The 27073-nt window shown below is 36.0% G+C and overlaps 1 protein-coding gene and 1 pseudogene across 36 annotated transcripts in view; one reads left to right on the top strand and one right to left on the bottom strand.

The window, feature by feature from the left end:
* MAGI2 (membrane associated guanylate kinase, WW and PDZ domain containing 2) overlaps positions 1–27073 on the bottom strand; it is a 1469004-nt gene that overhangs the window by 468420 nt on the left and 973511 nt on the right. For 30 of the 36 annotated variants that reach the window (XR_006696500.2, XM_045387570.2, XM_045387574.2 and 27 more), the window contains 2 exons: positions 26561–26771; positions 14829–14908 (listed from right to left, as the gene is read on the bottom strand). Coding sequence is in view for 29 of the 36 variants with exons in the window: in XM_045387570.2 (XP_045243505.2) it covers positions 14829–14908; positions 26561–26771 (291 nt within the window). In the remaining 7 variants the exon portion in view is untranslated. Of the gene's footprint in view, positions 1–14828; positions 14909–15034; positions 15063–26560; positions 26772–27073 lie in introns of those variants that run through there. The other 6 variants (XM_065542414.1, XM_074035659.1, XM_074035661.1 and 3 more) reach the window with 1 other exon arrangement.
* On the top strand, positions 11445–12196 carry LOC141409905 (ubiquitin-fold modifier-conjugating enzyme 1 pseudogene; annotated as a pseudogene).

Raw genomic sequence — 27073 nt, 5'->3', positions numbered from 1 at the left:
TTTTCAATGGCAACAACACAGTTTTAGTAATCGCAGTGGAAAAAATGAAACAATAGCAACAGCTGGCATTGCTCCCAAGAAAAAAAAAATTAAACAGAATGATACATAAATCATGTAGCATCTTGAATACAAACACATAAACCCTGGATTTATGCTGAATACGGAAAGCGAGGTGAAAGAACAGCTGGATAGTACACTATTGTGAGCAGTGAAAGGGGACATCCTTTTACGAAAAGGCAGTTTTAAGAGAACACATTTTATTAAGTATAAGAAATATTTTCCTCCATGAAGGATTTCATAGAGAAAAACACAGAATCAAGATTAGAAGAACATAGATAAGAAAAGAATAATAGTTTAGTAATAGAAAGAACTTGAAAGGAAAGGTAATACAACAAATACAGACCTGTCTAGAGTAGGGGTGGAAGATGGAGTGAACTGAAATTACCTAGAAATAATAATATCACAGAAATACAGCTTAATATAATAATGAGAAATGGATATAACACTTAAATGTATTCATAATAGCAGACAGAATTAATCAGAGTTGGAAGGAAAAAGAGAGTCATCAGCATCTAGATGGGAAGTCAAGCCACAGGATTGGGAACAATAACGTAGGGACAAGGGTTGAGGAGAAAAGAGAAGGTCACCAAATGAAGCAATCTAGTAGAACTTGAACATTTAGGAATGACTCTAAATCCAACCCATCTTTAAAATTCTGCTCAAATTTCCTCTCTTTCCCCAAGCCTTCTTGGAACACTCCTGGGTTCACAGTCAGTGGTTTTTCATTTCATTCTTGTTTGGTGGATGACTCCTCACACCAGTGTTAAACTCTCCTCTTTATTTTTGAGGAGCTTAATATACTATCTCCCCACTATACTGCTCCTTGAAAACTGGGTTCAGAAGTTGTGTTTATTTGCATGTTTCATGGCAAATAGTTTAATTCTACAAACAGAGAGGTTATCCAACGAGTGTTTGTCATATGGACAACCAGATCCACTTACTTTGTTTGCAGATAAATTGCATTAAAATGAGTAAAATGACTTACGATATCATGTAAGAACTAAGTACTAGAATTGGAAGGAAAAAGCCACTCTTTTTTGTAGCCTTAAACCACTGGGGTGGGAGTGGGAGTAAATCAGCCTCAAAGGAAAAGTTTACGTTAGTTAAACCAATGTGAAGGCAAAGAAAGAATATAAATTAGGATAACCTGAAAAGATACTGTGGGAGAAATTAAAATATTTCTCAATGAAAACAAATACTGGGAAACCAGGAAAAAATGTCAAGGGCTAATTTTATAGGCCAAATATGGAAAATAATATAATCTCCAAGAATTACAACTTAGTAGTAAGAAGTTCAGGGACAAACACAATCAATACAATTTCACATTGATTTTGCATTGCTGATTTGAAGTAGTGCCTTGGGAATTGTGGTTCTAAATCTATTTGGGTTCTTTACATAGTTTTGGTATCAAAACACAAAACAATGTTTGCTCTTTTTTGTCTGAGGGCAACATTTTTATGCCCAAGGAGTTCCCACAGACAGGACATAAAATTTTAGGCTACTGGAAAGATAATTCCTGGTAGATATGGGTCTTTAACAGTAACGTGGATAGCTGTGTGACTGGCATCACTGAATCGATATTATTCCAGACACTTTGAGATGCTTGGTGGTTAGGTCACAATTATGCACGGAATTGTATCATAAGTGCTATTTTTTATTCTCACTAGTAAAAAAAAATGTTTTAAAAATCATCATCAGTCTTGGAATGCACTGTTTTATGATGCATAGCATTTAGGAAACCTTAAAATTACATGTACTGAGAGGGAAATCAGATCGTCTCACTTCAGCAACTGAAATTAAACCCCTCTTCTTTTTTCCAACTAAAAGCCGTAGTTAATGTTCAATTACTTGGCTTTGGGTTGATGATCTGGATCTGTTTCTCCCATTTCTGAGAAAACTTGTCTATAATATTCAGATCAGTGCTTCACCTTTCTGTTTTGCTTTCTGCATTGTTGAGCAAACCTAACCACTGAGGGAAGCTTAATGCCATGCCTGGCAGTGTGATTGACAGAGACTCACATTTAGCTCTTACAGAGATTGTTCCAACATTATGTGGACTATAGTGAGCATCTATTTTTAAAAATTGTGAAGGCATAGAAAACAAAAGAAGCTAATTCTTTTTAAAAATGTTGTAAGAACACAGAATATAATACTTATTTTATAATATCTTTCAGAGAGCTAAATTTACCCTGTAAGTTTAAGAATTATATTAGTCTGTTCTCATACTGCTAATAAAGACAGACCCGAGACTGGGTAATTTATAAAGGAGAGAAGTTTAATTGACTCACAGTTCCACATGGCTGGGGAGGCCTCACAATCATGGCAGAAGATAAAGGAAGAGCAAAGGGGTATCTTACATGGCAGCAGGCAAGTGAGCTCATGCAGAGGAACTCCCATTTATAAAACCATCAGATCTCGTGAGACTTACTCACTACCACAAGAACAATATGGGGGAAACCGCCCCCATGATTTAATTATTTCCACCTGGTCCCACCCTTGACACATGGGGATTACTACAATTCAAGATGAGATTTGGGTGGGGACACAGCCAAACCATATCAAGAATGTAAATTATATGACAATTAAAATAATTACAAATTATACTGATCAGTCTATTTACTGATAAGATGTCCTAGGGAAAACACTGAGAATATTTGAAAAAATTTTCCCTTCTTATAGATTTTAAATGCAAAGTTTTAAAGGAAATTTTATTTTATTTTTTATTATACTTTAAGTTCTGGGGTACATGTGCAGAACATGCAGGTTTGTTACATAGGTGTATACACGTGCCATGGTGGTTTGCTGCACCCATCAACCCATCATCTACATTAGGTATTTCTCCTAATGCTATCCCTCCCCTAGCACCCTACCCCCCAGTGGGCCCTGGTGTGTGATGTTCCCCCGCTGTGTCCATGTGTTCTCATAGTTCAGCTTCCCCTTATGAGTGAGAACATGTGGTATTTGGTTTTTTGTTCTTGTGTTAGTTTGCTGAGAGTGATGGTTTCCAGCATCATCCATGCCCCTGCTAAGAACATGAACTCATCTAACGGAAAAATATTTAATCTAGTTTCCCTTAACATGTTTTTAGGCCTGAATGTCTCTAGTTTAGGCATCTTGTGGTATTAAATGGTGGACACAACACTGATATCCATTTTAAACTCAGATGACTTGGATCTAAGTCTCATTTTCTATTTACATTTATTAGATCAGGCCCCTAAATCCTTTGGACTATAACATAATTATCTGAAAAATGGGAGTTCAAAATCTCTACCTACATCACAAAGTAGATTCAACAGAGAGAATGTTATGTGAGAACAATTTTCAAGTTTTAAAGTACTGTTATCAATTGGCACCAGAGGTCATATTTAGACATCTGGTTCCAAACAAGATGGTGTAGACCCAATTTTCCCCATTTCCTCCTCTCCAAATACAGCTAAATATCCTGGAAACAATTTAACAGACATTCACAAAAGACCCTGAAAGATGGAAAGAAGAAGGCAGGAATTAGGAAATGATGCCACAGCAAATGTATAGGACTTTCTTTTCTCTCCCATATATCTCAGATAGCACACTAAGAAGACCTTCAGCCTAGAATGGACAACAGGTGTCAACAAACAACAAAAGCAAGCAAACAAAAGAGAAAAGCCTACTTTCTCTGGCTGAGGGAAAGGAAAGGGGGAGAGTAACTGGGGCCTGGGGCAGTCTTTTTCCTGACCCATACCTAGCAGCAGTAGTAGGTCCCTTTAACCCATAAGTGGTGGCATCAGGAGATCCCAGAAAGGGTAACACATCTTGCATCCATAGCGGCAGCTGGAAGCACCTGCACTGGTGAGGTCAGTGAATCCCTGACATCAAACCTGGTTAAATATGGAAAATAATATAATCTCCAAAAATTACAGCTTAGTAGTAAGAAGTTCAGAGACAAACACAATCAATACAATTTCACATTGATTTTGCATTGCTGATTTGAAGTAGCACCTTTGGAATTATGGTTTTAAATCTGTTTGGGTTCTTTACATAGTTTTGGTATCAAAACACAAAATAATGTTTGCTCTTTTTTGTCTGAAGGCAACATTTGTTATCAATTGGTAGCAAAATCCAGTATGGGTGACCCATCCTCTTCCCCATACCTGCCTATATCATGTGGGCAGAGATAACAGGCCAGAGAAAACACTTTCCATCCTACAGATCCAGTGTCTAACATCCCTACTAGTCACAATAGGTGACCTAGAGAAGTGCTTTCTGTAATTTGCAAGTGGCACCAGCAGGAATATATGAAGAGCTCCAAAGTCAGGAGAACTAAGCAGACCAAAATAGTATTGAAGAGCTGTGCAAACTAAATGCATTTGGAACTACAGCCTACGAAACAGGCCAGAACCTACATAACAAACCAAAACACAGACATTCTTGGGTAAAATGATAGATTTTATTTTAAATGTCCATTTAAAAATGGTCTGTATAAAGAATGTCCAGGATAAACATAAATATAAGCCATGAACCAGGACAAACAAGTTGGATGAGAAAAGACAATAAACTAATTCTGATAACCAAGAAAAATGAAATGTCAAATTTATCTGACAAGGATTTTAAAGCAGCCATCATAAAATTGCTTTAACAAGCAATTATGAATTCTCTTGAAACAAAAAATCTCAGTAAAGAAATGGAAGTTATAATAAAGCACTAAATAGAAATTAGAGAATGGAAAAATAAAATAATAGGAATTAAAATCTTGCTGGGTGGGTCAGTAACAGAGTGGATATAACAGGACAGAACAATGAAATTAAGGACAGATCCACAAAGTTTATCCAAAAAATTCAAAAACTTGAAATTGTTTCTATTTCACCAACTTGGAAGCAACGAACCAATTCCTATAAAACTACAAACTACCAAAACTAACAAGATGAAATGCATAACCTGAATAATCCCATAACCATTAAAGCAATTGAATTTGTAATTAAAATCCTCTTGAGAAAAATCTCCAGGACAGTTGTTTTACTGGAGAATTTTACCAGATATTTAAAGAAAAAATTGACACCAATTTTACACAATCTTTTCCAGAAAATAGAAGAGGAAGGAATGCTTACCTACTCATTTTATGTGGCTTGTATTACTATGATACTGAAACCCAATAAAGACAGTACAAAAAAAATTACAGACCAGTATTTCTCATGAACAGACACAAAAATCCTCAATAAAATATTATCAAGTTAAATAAAACAGTATATAAAAATAATTATTCACCATGTCCAAGTTGGACTTACCCCAGGTATGCAAGGTTTATTTAATATTTAAAAATCACTCAATGTAACCTACCATGTCAACAGTTTAAACAAGAAATATCTTATGATTAGATCAATTGAAAATAGTGTAGATGCAGAAATTACAAGAAATCTGCCAAAAAAGTTCCTACAAATAAATGATTTCAGCAAGTACTTGAGATCTATGACCAACACATGAAAATCAATCTCATGTATATATTCTAACAACAAACATACAGAGACTGAAATTAAAAACACAATACCCATTTACATTGTTCAAAGAAAATGGAACACTTAGGTATACACTAAACAAAACGTGCAAAATACTTTTGCTGAAATTACAAAATGCTGATGAAAGAACTCAAAGAAGTCTTAAATAAATGGAAGGGCTTATCACGTTCATGGATTGGAATACTCAACACAGTAAAGATATATATTATTGTCAACTTAATCTGGAGGTTTAATACAATTCCTATCAGAATCCCAACAAGGTTTTTGTAGTTCTAGAAAAGCTTATTCTAAAATTTATATAAAAAGGCAAAAGACCTAAAATATCTAAGACAATTTTGATAAGAGTAAAGTAGGAAATATCACTGTATTAATCTGTTCCCACGCTGCTATAAAGAACTTTCTGAGACTGAGTAATTCATAAAGAAAAGCAGTTTAATTGACTCACAGTTCTACATGGCTGAGGAGGCTTCAGGAAACTTATATTCATGGCAGAAGGGGAAGCAGGCATATCTTACATGGCGATAGGTGAGAGAGAGGGTGTGTGTGAGTGCAGGAAAAACTACCATTTATAAAACCATTAGATCTTGTGAGACTTCACTCACTATCACGAGAACAGCATGGGGCAAACTGCCCCATAATACAATCACTTCCCTCTCTTGACACATGGGGATTACAGGTCCCTCCCTCGACACATGGGTATTGCAACTCAAGGTGAGATTTGGGTGCGGACACAGAGCCAAACCATATCAATCACTCTACCTCAATATTAAGGTTTACTATATAGCTGCAAGAATCAAGACAGTGTAGTACAAGTGAAGGAATAAACCCATAGATGAACAGAATCCAACAGTTTATGACAAAGGTGCACACACAATTCCATGGAAGAAGAATAGCCTTTTCATCAAATGGTGCTGGAACAGTTGGACATCCATAGGAAAAAAAAATAGAGAACCTTACCCTAACTCTTACACATTAAACAAAAATTAACTCAAAGTACACCACTGACTTAAACATAAAAAGTAAAACTATACAATATTTAGAAAAAGTATGAAAAATAATTTTGGACCTGGGGCTAGATTGAAGAGTTCTAAGACTTACTACCAAAAGTCTGATTCATAAAAGGAAAAATGATCACCTGGATTTATCAAGGTTAAAAATATTTATCCATAAAAGATCCTGTTAAGGGGATGGAAAGACAAATTGCAGACTTGGAGAAAATGTTCATAAGCAACACATCTGTAAAGATATGTAAAGGAACTTGTATACATAAAGAACTTTCAAAACTGAGTTTAAAAAGCAAACAACTGGCAAAAGACATGATCAGATTTGCCACTAATTAGGATATAGATATGACAAATAATCATATAAAAAGACGTGCAGTATCATTAGCAATTAGGGAAATGCAAATTAAAACAAAAAAGCAGTATCACTATACACCTGTCAGAATGGCTAAAATTTTAAAAATATTCATAACCTCAAATGCTGGCAAGGATGCAGAGAAATTGGATCACTTGTTCACTGCTGGTAGGAATGTAAAAGAGCATACCCATTCTAGAAAACAGTTTGGCAGTTTGTCCCAAAACTGAAATGCACTTAGTATATAATCCAGCAACTGCACTCTTGGGTACTTAGAGAAGTGAAAACCTATGTTCACACAAAAATCTGTATACAAACGTTCATAGCAGCTTTATTCATTCATATTAGCCAAAAACTGGATAAACCCACAAGTCTTTCAATGGGTACCCTAAAACAGACTGTGGTACATCCATGCCATAGCCTACTGGCATAGTATACTGCAATAAAAAGTAGCAAACTATTGATACACACACTAGAATGTATTTCAATAGAATTATTTTGAGTAGAAAAGTCAATCTCAAAAGTTTACACACATTATGATTCCATTTGTAGAATATTTTTGAAACAAAGTTACTGAAATGAAGAACAGATCAGTAGCTGTCAAGGGTTAGGGATTGGTTAAGGGGAGGAGATAAGCATGGCTATGAAGGGGTAGCATAAGGGAGCCCTGTGGTGATGAAACAGTTCTGAATTTCGACTGCGGTCATATTTATGTATAACTACACATGTGATATCATCACATGAAACTACACACACATACACACACACACACACACATACACACACACAGACGAGTACCTGGCAAAACATGAAGTAAGCTCTGTAGATTGTACTACTACCAATTTTCTGGTTTTGATATTGTACTGGATTTATATAAGTTAACATTGGGGGAGGCTAGTGAGGGGCATCTAAGACCTTCCTGTAAATTCCTTAAACTTCCTGGGAATTTATAATTATTTCAAAATTTAAAACGGTTTTAAAAAGTCATATTTGAAAAATTTTGAAATCATTCTGCTACTGTGCAAACCCGATTTGATGATGTCATTATTATTTTAAAAGTTGTATGCATTGAGGAGTAACGACAAGATATAATTCATTGCTCTACATGCGAGTAACTTGAGCAATTAAGAAACAAAGTAGGACAGAATTTTGTAATCCTTACCTAGGCACTACTTTATAGCCACATGAAATATTAACAGGTAGAAGGGGAAAATACATAAATCATTGGTGCAGGAAGGATATTCAAAATACTTAATAACTTTTATGGTCTGGACATAAACCAATCAATAACAGATTCTGGGGCCAACGAGAACAGATGCCAGTCACAATCCAAAATTTGGTACTGGTGCACAACAGTGGAATATCCATCCTACCTGATTTATTTTCGATAAATTGTACTATTTCCTCCACAAAAGATTCATAGTCCTAAAATGTTGGTATTTCTGAGTACTTCTGACCTGAAAAGACTGGAAAGGGCACTATATTATTGGATGAAGCATACCTCAAAATGTTGCTAAAGCACATCACGACTAATACCAGTCAGCTACAAAAGAATTGCTTCTATTAGGATATTTGAAATTTCTTCCTTTTTCACAAACATATAAAATATCAGTACAAAAACAAAATCGCATTCAAGTTAATTTATTATTATTATTATTATTATTTTTTTTTTTTTGAGACGGAGTCTCACTGTGTCGCCCAGGCTGGAGTGCAGTGGCCGGATCTCAGCTCACTGCAAGCTCTGCCTCCCGGGTTTTTACGCCATTCTCCTGCCTCAGCCTCCCGAGTAGCCGGGACTACAGGCGCCCGCCACCTCGCCCGGCTAGTTTTTTTGTATTTTTTTAGTAGAGACGGGGTTTCACCGTGTTAGCCAGGATGGTCTCGAACTCCTGACCTCGTGATCCGCCCGTCTCGGCCTCCCAAAGTGCTGGGATTACAGGCTTGAGCCACCGCGCCCGGCCAAGTTAATTTATTATATTTCAAGATAGGTGTTCAATATTTGCATATAAATAGTTTTTACAGTTTTGAACTTTTAGTACTTGAATGGTTAATACTGTTAGAATCTTTTTATGAGTTCTTCCTTGAGGAAAGATTCCAAGGTGCTTTGCGAACATAATCTTAGCAGGTTTATCAGATTAGAAAGATAAATACTGAAAGGTAAAACTAATTTGGTCATACTTAATTTTCTTGAGAAATTAGGATCACTAATTATCAAAACAAATTTAATGAGAAGGCCAAAGCCCCTATTTAAGGGAAGATAAACAATGTAATTTAGAAACAGAATCTGAAATATGAACATAAAAGTATGAACGTTTTAATCAGTGTGTCAGTTTTATAAAACTCATTTAAGAAATGAATTGAAACTAATTAGTGTTTTCTACTATTTTAGAAAGGCAACTTCCTTCTGCTGAAAAACATCCTGTTTAATAAGTATTATAAAGCATGGCATATGCTGTCTTTGTTCATGCACATTGTGGACACTTTTTTAAAAAGATAGATTAATTAATTAGTTCAAAGCATTAGTTAATTCCAATTGAAATGCACTACTCATGCAGGTAAATGGGTTAAGATTATGTAATTTTTTTTTTCCTGTAGTAACATAAGAAAACTCACTTAAAATTCATACGTATTGAATATAGAAACAAAGTCACCCAGTTCATGCAGATGTAATTATAACTTCATGAACATTTAGAGACAGCTTAACACGTTGAAGGGGGGAAGGCACCCAGTGTATTACTATCAGGTTGGAATTACCTAGATGGATAATTTTAGCCTATATGGATTTGTTCATTTCCATTTTGCCAGGACATTCTACAGTAATTCAAAGCTGTTAAGGTAGGATAACTATTCAGAATTTTTTCCCAGTTATCTTCTGTAAGGCTCATTTGCTGGCTCAGAGTATTATCTGAAGGAAAGAAAATGATCAGTTATTTAGAATTGATGGTGCTACAATCATGGTGCTTCCAACATGTGAAGGTAAATCTGCATGAAAGAAGTAAAACTCCCATTTTACAGGTAAGAAAATCTAGGCTCCCAGAGATTAAGTACCTTGCCCAAGAACCCACAGATTTGGGTTTGGAACAGTTTTTCCTGACTCCAAATCTTAAACAATTTCTTCTCCTGTACATTATAGTGTGATCCTAGTGGGTTTAATAACATTTCAACTTTCAGAAAAGAATGGTCCTACAAGGCTTACTTCACTTTTGAAATGGATTCTAATCCAGCAACGCTCATGGGATGTCAGCACAGAAATGCTTGTGATTGAAAATGTCTCAGAAGGATCCCATATTGCTGACTCTGAGGGTAGAAATATGATGGGGCTTTACACACACTTTAACCAATCTTGCATCCAAGTTATTCAGTGGTTAACTGCTATTTCTGTGGCATTTTAAAAAAGACTATATTGGCTTGCTAAACAGCACTCCCCCAAATACTAATATTAGAATCCAGTAGTAGGTGGAGACGTTTTTTCTGCCATGTAGACTGCTGCTAAAACTCCAAAAGTGTACAGAGCTATGACAAATGCACAGAACATAATGACTTCAGTATTTCCAACCCTATTGTGAGAGAAGGAAGTATGTTTTCACATTTAGTAGCAGTATTATCCTTTAAGTAAAAAGGCAAAATGATTGCTTTACTGTCAGCAGACTAAGTGCTTGTTTAATATATATTTGTTCTGAGCCATCCATGTCCTGTTTCTCCTTAATACCAATGAGAACACTTTTGTTAGTTTTTTCTCTAGTTAGCATCCCCTCTCATCTCTCTTTTACTTTTCTTCCTCTTATATTAATTGGACTAGGAATTACCTTTACTCATTTATGTAAACAGATCTGAAGATGCAAACATTTCCAGATACATATCTACATACACTACATACCTCTATACATTCATACATACTGAACACACATATATGACACAATAATATATAATCTTCAGTTATTAAAATGTAACTTAGGATAACAGTAAAGATTTTATGACATCCAGCCCAGTATCATCCAAAATGTACAATTTTAAAATTACTGCACTAAAATTTCTGCTACCAGATAGGATGGAGTAGCTTATTAGACATGAGAAAACAGAAAGTCTAGATAAAATGTAAAAAAAATAAGCAGCTGAAAGAAATCAGAAACTAGCTGAAGCAACATGATTCTCAAAAGGGAACCCTGGAGAGGTGAAGGAAGAATTTGCAGCTGCTTTTTGTTGAATCTGGGCTCTTAGAACAGTATAGACTCGGCCTGGGGAAAACGCCGCTGCTGGACATTAAAGAAACCAGAAGAGTGAGGACTCTTGAGGCACTGGAGTGACAAATATAGATGTGAGAGATTTCAAACAGTCAGTCAGTTATCTCCTGACATTTGTCAGTTCTGGAGCTGTAGGATCTAGAAGCAAAAGAGTTACGCTAAATCCCCTGAAAAACACCTCAGATTTTTGGGAGACTGGCAATCCTGAGAAAAAAAATATTTAAAAATATTGGTGTTCAAGACCTGCCAAGAGTAGAGTCCCACACAAACATGGTAGATTACAGTTTGTCCTGTGGATCAAATTCAGCCCGCCCCAATTTTTGTGTGGCCCATGGGCTAAGAATAGTTTACACATTTTCGAATAGTTGAGGAAAAATCAAAAGAAGAATAATATTTTGTTATGTGAAAGTATATAAAACTCGCCCTGGCCCAAGATGGCAGACGAGGTCACCTGACGTGTTCTGTCTGAGATTCTGGCACTGAAGACTAATGCAGGACCCCAAGATTGGGAGTTGTGGGTGCAGCGACTGAAGAAGGAGTATCAGTCCCTTATCTGGTATGTGGAGAACAACAAGAACGCCAACAATGATGGTTCCAACTGGAGTCCAACAAGGTAGCGACTCGGTGGTTTGGAAAGTGTTGGTATATCCATGACCTCCTGAAATGTGATTTTGACAACGAGTTTGAAATTCTTATCACATATCTTACTACTGCCCCAGAAATTGCAGTCCCCGAGCTGGATGGAAAGACAGCAAAGATGTACAGAGGTGGCAAAATATGCCTGATGGATCATTTCAAATCTTTGTGGGCCAGGAACATACCCAAATTTGAACTAGCCCATCCCATGGCTCTGGGGCTGGGTCCACGGCTGGCAGTGGAAATCCCTGTTCTGATTCAGAAGGGGGTATTCCAGCACAAAGAGAAGTGCAACCAATGAAGGACCAAGCCACTGAGGCAGGGCAGAGGGACTTTTGATAGGCTTCGGTCCTGTTTTCCTGTGTATCACACTTAACTCATCTAACTGCTTCCTGGGACACCCTCCACCTCTAGTTGTCACTAAGTAGCTGCAGCAGGAGGAGGGGCGGAAAAAAAGCCAACACACCAAGCAGTATTGCTACTGGGTTTCTAAGGCTGCACAGGGAAGCGAAAGACTGGTCTTTGGAAAATCAAGAGGCAATTTTTATCCTCCCCCCAAGTGGAACAATATGCGGTCCTGGAGGCATGGGGGTAACTGGAATAGAGTACATAGTCTTTCTGGTTTCAGGAGACAACCCATCAATAAAAGCTGCTTCCTCTGGTTAAAAAAAATAAAAAAAGAAAGAAAAATAATAAGAAAGTACAAAGAAAGTATCCAAAACTCAAATTTTGATGTCCATACATAAATCCTTATCAGAACACACGCATGACCTTTATATATTGACATATGCTGCTTTTGTACAATGAGTGCAAAGAAACTGAATGACCTGCAAAACCTAAAGTCTTTATTACCTGGCCCTTGACAGAAAATGTTTGCCAACCTGCACTAGGCTGTTAGTTGAAAACTCTGGTGGCCAAACACTCAAAGTACAGCGCAAACTCAACCCAACCTCACGCTGGCTCAGTTCTGGTTTGGATTAGGGTAATTAGCTTTCACTCTATCTGCCTAGCAGAGGAACGGCAAATCTTTGCTGGAAAAAGATATCATCATTGGAGCCTCTACATTTTTTAATACACATTTTATATATATTCCTGCATTCAGAAAATTACTGTATTAACTTTTCTCTGAGCTGAAGTGTGATATATATGAAGAATCATGACTTAGCTGGCAAGTTCAATAGCAATCCATTAACATCTAGTGTTGTTATTAAGTAATACTAATCTATGTCATTTAAAGAAAAGTAAAACATAGGTAACAATGTTACCTAAAAGCACTTTTCTTGGCAAGAAAACTTAAAATAGGTGTCCAGAATAATAACATTCTAACAAAGTAGATGTTAGTTTCCACTGTAAAAATGGTCCAATAATATAAAGACTAGAGTCTGTGAATTATTCATTTTGTAGTAAATGAAAACAAACAGCAGTTGACCAAGTTACAAATCATCCCGATCTATAAACTAAATTCTAGAACTTGTTTCTCAATGACATTTGGTTCAGAGGACACCAGCATCATATTGTAGGCATCTACCATCTTGTGAAGTCTGATAAGCACAGATGTGGGAAAAACAATGCTGAAATGTTATGATTATGCAATATGTCATGCTTGCATCTCTCTCAGGATTTTAAAATTTGATTTTAGTAGCTTTTTATAATAAAAAGCACAACTCAAAGGTGCAAGGCAGCTGAGAAGTTCAATATGTCACAGAACTGCAAAATTGTTAAATTCACTTTAATTAGGATTTACTAAGGTTTTACAACTGTGGCATAAGTAAATCATAACTCTCAGAACAGGTTATGTTAATTTTCAGACTATCACATTTTGTAACACATGTTTCATTAGTGTCAATGAAATATAATCCAATCATGCTTACAAGTTCAGGTCATACAATAATTGTATGGGATTCAACTGCATACAGTTGTACTATTATACAGAAAGGTACAGATGTGGTTATGAATACAAAATTAAATATAAACTAAAACTGGATATTTGTACATTTATATATGTTCATATAAATTACAATCTCTAATTTTTAATTTAACTCAGTCCCTAGCCTGTGAACAGTTACCTTATAATATAGGAATGCACAATGTCATGTGGATAGTATCTGAGAAAGTCAGAATTATGCTTGAAAAGAAAGGCATTTTAGAATTAGACACTTTTTTAAAAGTTAACTTTTTAAAAACTTTGTTTAAAGTTCAAATATTCTCTGCTGTTTTCTTCACCTTTAAGAGCTCCTCAATGACAGAAACCTCTGAACAGAGCTCTAATAATTTAATCACATAAAGAATGTGAATGTGGTCATATAATAAATCATTAGAGAGTATGCTATTGATCATCTTAAACTATATGTGCTCCTTTAAACTCAATATTTTTAAAAAATTACAAGTATCATCAGTAACAGACTTCACCCATATAATTTATGAATTTAAAAAACAAGGTTTACATTTATCTAGTCCTCAAAATTATTTTTAAAAAATTCTTCACATGCATGAAAACAGTCTATTTTAAAGCAGGTCAATATTAGAACATTGAGAACTGGAAAATACTAAGGCTAACCTAAGACATTCAGGCAACTGGTTATTTTATTTAAATGCTTGATTCAAGGAAAGCATTTCTTTATATTACTGAGTCCTTAATAATTGCTAGAATGCTATGCCTTTGAAAACAAACTCAAATATTATAGTGCCACAAACTGTTTCTCTTATGCATCATATCTGACCCCAATTAAAAGATCAGAGTCCTCAGAGCGACATATTGCTAACAAAAAGTCCTTAGTAGGTAGTGGAAAGTCAGGCCAGGAGTCAGACAGAACCAACAGAGATGACAGAGCTGTGATATTCAGCACAGTCTCCTCGGAGAGAAAAAGCAAAACCACATGGCCCTGCTGAAATGCCGAGTTAATTCTCTCTCTTCTCTGAGCATTAAACATTACATCGTTAAAATTGTTTCAGCTAGATGACTGCCTCTTCAGGTGAGACTCTCGCTGAAGAAACACAAACATTCTCAAAGCACATTGCTGAACACCATAAAAACTTCATAACCTACCATTTTCTTTGCACTCTTCTGGAGGTTTAGCCTTTTTCGCAAGTCGTGGATCCAGCCATGATGTTGTCTTTGTGTTATGGCTGAAAAGAAAAGAGATCACTCTGAACAGACACATACTAAAAGGAATCAAGTTTATTCCTTAAGAAAAAAAAAAAAAAGCAGGGTTAGTCCAACAAAATTGCAATCGATACACTTAATTTGCTTACTGGTTCTAAGTAGCCCTGAAGGAGGTGTAAGAGTAATTGTGCAAGGCAGCTGTAAATTTGGCAACCTCAGCTCCCTGTCCTCAAAGCAGCTATTTTTATTAAAATCAACTAGAATGTTGCCAAGTTAACCTCATTGAAAATGCAGAACTCATCCAGAGCAAAAGGAATTTATTACAAATACAGGATTCTCCAGTTGGAAGAGCACAGTCCACGGGCTCTGATAATGTTTCCTGAGTTTTGCAAAAGAATTATTTTCATCTTAAACCTACCCTTTTCATAAACAGTTGTTTTGTTACCCTTTAACTACAGAGCTGGCAGAGGCAGTACAAAAGTGATGCAGATTATAGCATGTTCTTGGGATTCCTGCATTTTCTCAATAAGTGATTAATAGCAATTTTATTAACTCACATTAAACTATCTTTCATCCAAATACTTTCAACCCAGCTCAGAAGGTAGGGGACAAGACTGCCTGCATTCTAATGTTTCTGAAATGGAATTTCCAGAAATTAATGATAAAATAATATTTTTGAAAAAATGTTTTCTTGTAAGACTTTTGCCAGAAATTTAAAAAGTAAAGGAGAGATATTCTTAGCGTTTCTTAAAGTGGTTGTGAAATAACCTGCCTTGGAATTACCTGGTGGACAATGCATATTAACAATGCATATTCTGGGTCCACAAAGAACTATCAAATACAAATCTTTGAGATGGGGCTACACAATCTCCATCACTGGCAAGCACTCCCAGTACTTCTTACGCACATTACAATTCAAGAACCACTCATGGCTCGTAATTGCTCATCAGGGCCAAAATATTTACTGTGTACAGCTGTCTCAAGGGATCTCATCTACCAATGGACAAATTATCAAGAATGCAACATTTGTGAGGGCCTTGGGAAAAGAATGAGCAAAGGCACAGGTGTGGGAACATTTGAGGTGTTTCCAGGGAACAGTCAGAAGGCCAATGAATGAAACATGAAAGGAAGAATAGAAGAGAAGATGGAAATAGAAATCAGAGCCAGGTAATAGACATACTTTAGCACAGTTGTAAGGAGGTCAAAATGGTAATGATGATACAAATTTCACATGTATTCTCTTTATTTAATGAAATTTAACTATATGTTGCCAATCATAACCACAAATGTTAGCTAGATAATCTGATAAACCAGTCTGTACTTGCAATGAAGGTCAGAAAATTCACCCAAGCACTATATTTAATCACAAATATGTAAAAACCAAGTTCCTTCTTAATGGAGGAACTTTCAAGGCAGGAAGGAGGGAGGTTGGAGTCAAGATGGGTAGCAGAAAGCTATTCTGAGGTGTTAAATCACTCTTCAAATAGCATTTTCTGAATGATCATCGATCCCATCTGTGTAGGTATAGAGCCATCTATGATTTGAGAATTGTGACACAAAGACCCTTGGGTCATGAAGTTTCTGCTGCTGAAGAAGATGCCATTTTATTTCTGACTTCCACATGGGATAAAGACAAAGTATTCTCCATCACATTCTTAACATTTAAGAGCTCTTCGATGATAAATGCCTCTCAACGGGCTCTAATAAGTTGATCAGATAAAAGCTGTGAATTTGATCAAATAATAAATCATCGGGAGAGCATGCCAGCTTTTATTTTTCCTCAATTTGACCCTTGTAAAGTCTGGTGGTGTTTCATTATCAAGTTTTAGAAGGATATAAAGTATTGCAGTCACTTTCATCTGGTTCTGGCCTTCGTTTGTATGTCAACATAATCCAGCATTTTCTTCTGAACTAAAGACTTGAAGCTTAAGGATGCAGGTTCTGACTATTCCTAATGTGAGGATAGGGGCACTGGGTTCAGTGTTTGCTGCTCTCAGTTTTTAAAAAATCACTTAAAAAATGTTCTTTATAGACATGCCTCAGTCCAAATTGTGTGTGTGTGTGTGTATGTCTATGTTTCTATGAGGTGGGGAGAAATCTTGGGAAGTAAGCAGGAAAATACATTTCTCTTCTTTTTGTCCTCACCTGCTTCTTCCAAATCCTTTCCCCTTTTTGGAGAAAAGTCATTTCTAGGCTCCTTAGACATATTCACAAAAGCAAACACATCCTTGGGTAAGTATTAAGGGAACATTACTAAGCCACTGCAGAGAGTCCAATTACCATTTCTACTGCACACCACCATGGGTCTCAAATACTGGCTAATTTAGTAGAGAACTGTGAATTTTCCAGCTTTCCTGAGTTTATATAAAGCATTTCATTACAGGCTGATTTTTTTTAGGTTGAACTAGCATTAACGGTATGTCACTTTAATACATTTTGACAGATTGAGTCTCTTATACTTAACACCATTTTTAGCTGATCTTCAGAAACGATTCTGAAAGCAATGTGGGTAGTAGTTACCTCCAGTAATTGTCTTAAACATCACATGAAGATCCAGCACAGTATTTTTCAACAGTGGTTCTCACCAGCCTTGTAATTTGCAGGCTCCTCCAAGATTCCTTGCAAATAGGATATTTTTAATGCATTGGGAGAAACAGACCAACCAGCTCTTCCACTTCCCTTAAATTACATATTTTAAACCTTAATAATTCCATTTGCAAACAGAATTAAATGTCGGGCAGGAAACTGTGTTCAAAATGGATCATTGAGGGATTTTTTCCACATTCTGTGTACTATCAGGTTTAAGGAAGTTATTTCCTTTCAGTTCCTAGCTAGGGCAGATTCAGGTGCATGACATCAGTTTTCTGCATCTATCCAAACTGTGTGTCACATAAATACCAGGAAAAGAAAATGCTAGATAATTTTATATTTCAATTCAAGTTTCCTTAACAGAGACACATACACATACACAGGCTACATTTGCACAGAAACTTTTCTTATTCCAGCCGGAGAATGCAACAAATATTTTCTAGGAACTTTGAATCACACTAATATACTACTTCATGTATTTTTAGGATAAAGCGAATGTGATGATCATGAAAAGTGAGAGGTCAAGTGAAAAAGCCAGTAGCTATTTAAGTTCAGTTAATGTCATATTTTAAAACTGAGATGAAAACCAAAAACAATGGTTTATCATATGGGCATATCCCAAACTCTTCTCTGATGTTAAACTAAACACTGGGTCTGTCTAGAGGACTGGAATAAGCCAGAAGTGAAATTTCAGTCAAGTCCGCATTTCTAGTTTAAATTCATATCAGAATGGCCTTGAAAATATGCAATAGGCGGATCAGCAATGAACAGACATTCCTGTACAACTTGTAAGCTTAAATTTTGCCAAACTCACAGAAGCAGCAGGTTAAATAATACCCTATCTTCTGAGAAAACATTCTTCTCACATAGAACATGCTTCATTTCAACAGGAAAAGCTATTTACAGTGCAGCACACCATTGCAAAGTTATTCTCACTATCTCGTGTCATCTCTCGATTGTCTACTGTGTCAGGGAAAGCAGCAGAACTTTCAGAAATGTCCCTTCATTTAATGCTAATGAGCCTTTGTGGCTAAGTATTATGAATTCCATTTTATAGATGGAGAAACCCAGGTTGGGGGAAGGTGAGTAACTTGCCCAAGGCTAAATAGCTAGTGCATGAAACTGAAAGAGCCAGCTAGCATGAAACCCAGATATATCTGACTTCCAGGTACAAGGTTTTCTTTCTTTCTTTTTTTTTTTTGGTCTGAAACCAGAGGCATCTGGAACCTCACACTTGACTTTTTATACTGAGGTACTTCATTTCACTCCCTGGGATAGTAATCAAGAGTCTGTTTCCCAGCTTCTGCCAGTAGTTTAGAAACAGACCTTTACCTACTATTTATGGACAGTAATTACTGAATTCCTTTTTAAGTGTAAATGCTTTGCACTTAGTAAGTATGATATTAAGTTCCATGTTCATAGAGACGAAAGAGAGCATTGTGATTGAGGGGGCATTGATAATATCACTGGAAAAGTTTTCTCCTTATAAACTTAAATTCTGTATTTGAATCACTTTCTTTTTCTTTTTTCTTTTTTTTTTGGACAGGATCTGACTCTATGGCCCAGGCTGAAGTGCAATGGCATGATCTTGGCTCACTGCCACCTCCACCTCCTGGGATCAAGTGATTCTCCCACCTCAGCCCCCAGGTAGCTGGGACTACAGGTGCATGCCACATACCCAGTTAATTTTTGCATTTTTTTTTTTTTTTTGTAGAGATGGGGTCAAATTCCTGAGGTCAAGCAATCTGCCTGCCTTGGCCTCCAAAGTGCTGGGATTACAGGCATGAACCACCATGCCTGGCCCTGAATCACTTTCAAATCAATTTTTCTTCATTCAAATCTGAATATTTTCCTAAAATGAAGTCTTCTTAGAAAGCTGATTAATATAATCTACATATGAATATTTGGTCTTAGAAGCTATATTAAAGAATTATGTTATTAAGAAATGCTATCAATGGATGCACTATTTGTTAGGAGCAAAACTTAAATTTTTCTTATAGATCATGCCATATTCTATTTTTCTGTTCCAGCTTTTCATTCACTCTATTATTTACTCTATTGTTTGTCCAGTCAGGGCACAAACCTCTTTTCCATTTCTTAGGTATATACATAACTGGATCTTCAAGGGTAACCTAATTCAAACCTAGTATTAAAACATGTTCTCCATTCCTAATTTCTGTTTCCTTTTCTTTTCTTTCCTTCTTTAATATCGCCAGAGCAAAATGTTTTCACTGCTGTACAGCTATTGGAAAAATTCAATTTCATCAATTGAAATGTTCTTAGTGAAATGAAAAACTTTTATTATTAAACACATTCCTTTCCTTTGCTCTGTTTTCTCTAAAACTAGAAAGACTTAAAACGATGATTAATAAGTCCTCCAAATAGCCAATTCTGAATCTCAATCTTAAACTGATAGCTAAATGATATTTCTCTCTACCCTGGGAAATACCACGCCAGAAGAATAACAAGAGATTAAAGCCAGTGACATTTGATTGCATAAAACAATCTTCTGAACAAGATAAACAAGGTTCAGGTAAATATTCTGGAGTCAATAGCAATTCAAAATGTCTGTGGATGATAAGGTTTCAATAGTAGTAGTGATACAGGTTCAGAGGCAGTAATAACAGACTGATGACTTGACTTTAGGTTAAAACAAACACTTTTATTATTATTATAAGTTCTGGGATACATGTGCAGAATGTGCAAGTTTGTTACATAGGTATACACATGCCATGGTGGTTTGCTGCACCCACCAACCTGTCATCCACATTAAGTATTTTTCCCAATGCTATCCCTCCCCTAGCTCCCTACCCTCCAATAGGCCCTGTGTGATGCTCCCCTCCCTGTGTCCATGTGTTCTCATTGTTTAACTCCCACTTATGAGTGAGAACATGCAGTGTTTGGTTTTCTGTTCATGTGTTAGCTTGCTGATAAACATTAATTTTTAAAGGTATGTAAATTGAGTAGATTTTACACCATAGTCAATAAAATCCTCAGGATAATTATAACGTTTTCCAAAAGACTTTCTCTTCCTTCTATATCATTTCAAAATAATTATTAAAGGCAATGATTGGATATATCTAACGTGATAAACAGTGGAAACTTGTTCCTTCAAGACTCCACTCACCCAAAGTTTCACTACTTTTTTCTATCTACACATAGGTAATACACAAATAAAACTACTGTCAATGAGCACTTTAGTGGTTGTTTCCTAAATAATATTCCTACAATTTCTCTTAAGCATATGAATATTTGCATTTGCCATTTTACCTTTCATGTGTTTAGAGAATATTTTTAAAGAAGTTTCATTATGAATATTGTTTTGGATATTGTGGATGTGTATTGTACACTATTTTGTCTAAAATGTTTATTTTCCGTCTGGGAATTATACCAGAATCTTGTGCAGGCACAAGAAAAAAATTATGAAAAAATATTCAATGTATCTCCTGTTTTTGTAATACGATTGACAGTAAGCCCAGACCAGATTTTGTGACTAGTAAAATATGTCAAGTATAGAATAAGAAAGTATATTTCTGGTGTTGCTGCATACCAAAAAAATTGATTTTGTATTTCTATCCAATAAATTTCCAAAGTATTTTATCTTTTATTTAATAAATGATGCTTAATTTTTTTTTTGGAAATGGCAATTGGTGATTTAATTAAAACTTAAGGAGATACAGAAATAGGAACACAAAAAGAAACAAACTAATTGTCTGTTTGTTTAAAATTTAAAAGCAAATTCAGCCCTGACAAATATTTGGAAACCATATACAGCCATGACATTTTTCACAGATGTGATTTTCAGTTTCAAAAGCCTGCATTTAAAAACCTGTTATTTAAGATGACATAGTGTTCACTGCCATTCAGGAAGATGGCAGTAAACAAATAGGTTCTTGTTGTCTTTTTGTTTTTTGCCAAAGCAATAGCAGTCTCTTTTGTGTCACTAACTAAACTGACTCCCAAACAAAGAAGCAATTTAATGGGATTCCCAAAGCATGTCAATCCAGATTAACCCTGTGGCAGTTCTTCTTTTATGGAACATTTAGCCTCTGGAGTAGTGAATTGCTCGCCAAGAAACTTATAAAACAAATACTATTTGTAATATAAAAGTTTAGTTTTTTTCTCAGCCAATGTTTGTTTATATCGGAGGTAGTATGAAATAATGGGAATGACTTTGTAGAGTGAAAGAGTTATGTGACCTTGGGAATGTTAATTTGTCCAAGGATGCCTCAAAGTCTCGTCTATGACACGTGGATAAACCAAACACTTTATAGGGCGGTGGTGATGTGAAGCAGGCATCACAGCAAATTGGTTAAGGACAAGGACCACGGAGACAGTCTACATCCCATGAAAGTCTGAATCTTGTCAGTTTTTTTGACTACTGTATTTTCAGGATTTAGAATGATTCCCAGGACATAATATGTGACCAATAAACCTCTGTTGAATAAATAGAATCAAAGAGCCCTGGCTATGTCTGACTTTTTGGCAAGTAGTTACTTCTGAAAGCCTCACTTTCATAAAGTGAGGATTAAGTGAACGGAGTATAAATGCTTAACAGATGAACCATTGTTGTTAAGTTAACCTGAACACACCCTTAAAAAGGTGGGCGCTTGATATATAATAACTATTTGAATTTACATATTCTCATTTGAATTTATAAGTAATATACTGCCTATTTCAAAGATAATGCTAATGAAGACGATGACGAGTCAAAGAAACTACTGGTTTTACACAGTATTATACATTTAAAAGTCTCCTGAAAATTATGAAACATAAGACATTATTGCTATTTTAAAGCATGTTTGGAAGAGTGTGCTCACTCAAAATTTAAAATTATGCTGCATAAAAATATTTTCTCAGCAATTCTCCTTTTCCAATTAAATGTCATTCTACAGGATAGAAGAAATCTGCTTTTATCAAAGGAAGCGTTTGAGTAGTGTGGGAAACATAGTGGGCCCACTAGTTTATCAGGGTTGCTGAGGGCAGAAAAAAACCTTTGCCTCTTAAATGCAGAACCTCTAAACCTTCACCTCTCAAATGAAGAACTTCTAAAGGATGGAGTCATATAACTATTTTGCAAGATCAAATAAACCAATAAATATTTCAAAACATAATTGCATAATAAAAGACAAGTAAATGGAATTGCTTGTTACCTTAATTCAAAACCTATACTGTTTAATATATGTCTTTTAAAACTACATATTTAAAATTAATGTTTCAGTGTAGAGTTCCTTTATATTTAGAAATAACTATTATATCTATCTATCTATCTATCTATCTATCTATCTATCTATCTATCTATCTATCTATCTTATACACAGAACCAAAGAATCATCCTCCTTTGTTTCACTTATTTTCTGTTTTGTCATGGTCTTCATTTTACAGGAGACAGAATTCAGCAAAGTCTAATGAAAGGGTGGGATCTGCCAGAGGAGACTTTCATTACTCTAAGCAGCTCCCACAATATCTGCACAAGAGAAAAGTTTTTACTGATGTCAGCACTTCTTCCCTCACAAATCTCTCTCATTTTTCTTCTCCTTTCTTTTCCCTCTGGTTTACCTTCCTCTTATGGTATTCTACCTTTCCTTTAAAAAAATTTTTTAACTTATTTTTTAATTGATAAAAATTATATGTACTATATTTTTGAAAATTGCTGAGAGTAGATTTTAAGTGTTATCACACAAAAAATGACAAGTATGTGAGGTAATGCATATGTGAATGAGCTCAACTGAGCCATGCCACAATGTGAACCTATTTCTACTTTCCCTTTCTATCATACATGCTGGTACATAACTGCTTCAGGACTACCTCTGAGACATATGGTGGCTTTGTCCTTAAGACATGTCTTATTACTCAACCATGCTCCCTCCCCAATCACTGTCTCCTGTTCTACAAGATCTGTTTGCAAGGGCCTTTCATAGTATGGAGTTTGTTAGTCCCATAAGAATTCTTTGTCATAGAAGCAAAGGAACTCACAGATAAATGACAGTGGGTGGAAATGTTGATTTAAATGTAATTAGGAAAGGAAGGAACATTCCAGGGCAAAGAGTGAAAACAGACAGGAGAAAATCAGTGAACTAAAGAAAAAGGAAAGCACAGTAAACCATAGGCAGAGAGAGGGGAAACTGTAATGTTGTTGGTGAGATGGTACGGACATGAAGGACCAGAGAAAAAGACGCTGATTCACTGCCCACTCTGTGATACCTGAGTTCATCACACCAAATCTTGAGGTTCAAAGGTAACCTTTATGAAGGACAGATGAATCACAAACTGGGGGTAAGGCAGAGGGTGTCGGGGAGCAGGTGGGCGGGAATGCCTCCAGTCTATGGAGGAACTTAAAGCAGGTGTCATAGACTACCTCGATCCTGCCTCCTCTGTTAATCACTTTCCAGACAGTCACTTCCACCATGACTCCAGGCTCCTTCTTTCACCTTATCCTCCCTCAGCATCAGCTCTTTCCCCACAGATGAAATTGTTTCCTTCACTTTGTTTTAATTTTCCACCTCCATCCATCTCTGCTCCTAATACTGTCCACCAGTCCTTCCCTCCAACATTAGGAAGATTAAAAAACAACAGACTCAAACAACAACAACAAATGCCGCTCCTTTGCTTGCCTTTCAAAGCACTAATGATCCAGAAACAAAAACTAAGCAGTCATTTCCTGGGATTTACTAACTAATACATACTTCTCTAGTAAGGTCAGGGGTTTCTTCACCATTCCTAATACACCTAGGGACTTTGTCTTTGTAATGACAGCTCCCATACCTGGAATCCTCTATCTACCCATTGCTAACTTTTCAAGTCTATGTTATCTCACCTTCTCTCTGGTGACCCTTTTATATCTTAAATCTATTCTAAGCTTTGGCTTCCCTGAAGACTATCACAAAATTCAGAATTTGTTGATCAATTGTTTATAACTTTTTGTCTCTCTTCCCCATATTGCCAACAAGTTTGAAAGCAAGGACAAAATATCTTACACGTTTGAATGCCAACACTGGCTGACTGACAAGAGTCATAGAATCATTTTGCTAGATTCTCTCAAGCCCTGACCGACCCTCACTACTTCCTATATACCTGGAACATAAGTTCTGTCTTCTGAAGTTCCTTTTCTTCATACCCTCAATACCTGATGTAGTTAAAAGAGGAAAGTTTACTTTACAATCATACACAAAAAAAGTTTTTATGATTGCATTATTGGAAACACTGTAAGAAAACAGTCTTTAATCAACTTGTCATGCTGCTTTCCTTTTATTATTTTCCATATAGCCTTACTCCCCTTGTCTTATATAATAAAAATATGTATATCATCAACTTCCTTATTCCGAACATCAATTGTTCTGAACATCTATTTGTGACCTCATATATAAGATTTGTATTTTGAGTTCTGGTCTGCAATGATGTCATGCTGTCTTCATTAATATCAAAATTATGTTTCTAGATATGATTATTTTAAATTGTTCACTTTTTTAAACATTCTATTTTCCAATTAATTGATAAAAGATGCCTTGGTCATTGATTATAGCAATAAGAAATAATGTAAGAGATTCTTATTCCTTTTAAAATTAGAACATTTTCTGAAAGGTGAACACTATTGATTCATTTTCTACAAAACACTGTTTCTCATCCATGTTGGAGTCAAGCAGAGCACCGAATAATTATCTGATTATGTAGTCCCTTGGTTACATGTATCAGAGTTTCCAACTTCACGTGAGAATTAAATATTGGTATGTGGTAACATTTCAATTTCTCAACTGAATTCTGCCTATAGAGATCTAAGTTATAAATCACTCCAGGTTGGAAAAGAAAATCCAGTTTTAATGTATTTCTTAAATAATCAGAGTTTTCATATTTTTATCCACTGTCAAAACTGAAAACTTCAGTTTCTATTATTTTCACTCTTTGAGGCTTATACAACTTTGAGAGGATAAGGTTGTTCATTTACATTAGTTTCTGTTTTTATTCTTACTAATGAACATTTTGGTTGTCTTGTGCACATCAACAACTTAATTTTGTGCAAAGATTTTCTATTTTGGAATTTTTAAAAAGTTGTTTTAATCCAAGAAGCTAAAGAAAAGCCTGACACTATTAAGATGTATACAAAAATTATATTTTTAAAAAATGTCCTAAAAGAAAGATTAGGTTGAGTATTACTAAGAAGTTCAGGATTTGCACTACAGTTTCCTTAGCAAGTCATAACAATTGTAAGCAATTAATATAATGGAATATAGTAAAAGGAAGTATAATGAACTATACAAAGCCAAATTATTTTACCGACATCTGACATCGGGGTCAAATGCTAAAAACATTTTCTTTGGCTGGGTGCAGTGGCTCACCCCTGTAATCCCAGCACTTTGTGAGGCCAATGTGGGCGACCACCTGAGCCCAGGAGTTTGAGACCAGCCTTGGCAACAAGGCAAAGCCCCATCTCTACTAAAAATACAAAAATTAGCCAGGCATGGTGGCATGCACCTGTGATCCCAGCTACTCAGGAGGCTGAGGCGGGAGGACTGCTTAAACCCTGGAGGTCGAGGCTGCTGTGAGCTGTGATTGTGCCACTGCATTCCAGCCTGGGTGACAGAGTGAGACCTTGTCTCAAAGACAACCAACCAACCAACCAAACAAACAACATCAATATTTTTTATTTTGTGACCTATTACTTCAAATAGTTGCGTTCTACTAAACTCCCGGACATGATGGTGAATACTCCTGCAACTAGCTTAGATAATAGGAGAAAAAATTCATTTCGACAAGATGGGGGTCCTAGGAGGAGTTGAGTAAGCACTTTCTCATGATCTCTAGACTATTCCTAATTCAATAATAACATAACATGGAGATTTGTCTTTTTAGTCACAGTTATGAGAGATTGTAGGGTGCAATTATTTAATCCATTGTTTGATTTATATCTGTATTCTAGGATGCTTTACTGTGTTAAGGCACTATCTCATCATTCTCTCACAAATAAAAAAGATGTTACCAGAAGTTCATGATTTTTGTTTTTGTTTTTTTTTTTCATGTCTAACTTGCTACATCATTTATATCCTGCTATGATCTTTTTGGCACTGTTGAAAGAAATGTGTGAAACTCACTCAATGAAGTAGACTTCCCCCTTCTCTGTATAGGCCATTTCCCAGTTATCAGGCAATGGGTCTGGTTCCTCACTGTCTTCAGGTTTAGTTGGCTTTGTGTCATCCATCTGCTCCTTCAGCTCCTCAGGCTGACTGTACAGTGGTGCAGGATAAGGCTGGGAGGGCATCTCCCCTGAGGCACCTGCACTCTTGTCTTCATGTTCACTGGATTCTGTAAGAGAACAAGAGCATGTGGTTAGTCACTCCAGCCATGGTAACTCTGGACTGAGTATGGAGAATGCTGTACCAGGGAATAAACTCCATGAATAAACTCTATGAAGGCTAACAGGAAACATTTCTGAAAAAGCATAATGATCACTAGGCCTATTTGAGTTCTCCTTTCACTCCTCATTGTCATCTATCTTTCAGCTAATTATTGTTGTTTACAGAATTGGAGGTTTGAAGGATGTAATGTAAGGACCATTTCACAATACAGGTATGGTGAGCAGAATGGGCCCCTGAAGATGTTCATAT

The sequence above is a fragment of the Macaca fascicularis genome, chromosome 3, assembly GCF_037993035.2.
Source record: "Macaca fascicularis isolate 582-1 chromosome 3, T2T-MFA8v1.1".
Taxonomy (NCBI): domain Eukaryota; kingdom Metazoa; phylum Chordata; class Mammalia; order Primates; family Cercopithecidae; genus Macaca; species Macaca fascicularis.
This window is presented reverse-complemented; position numbering and strand designations above follow the sequence as displayed.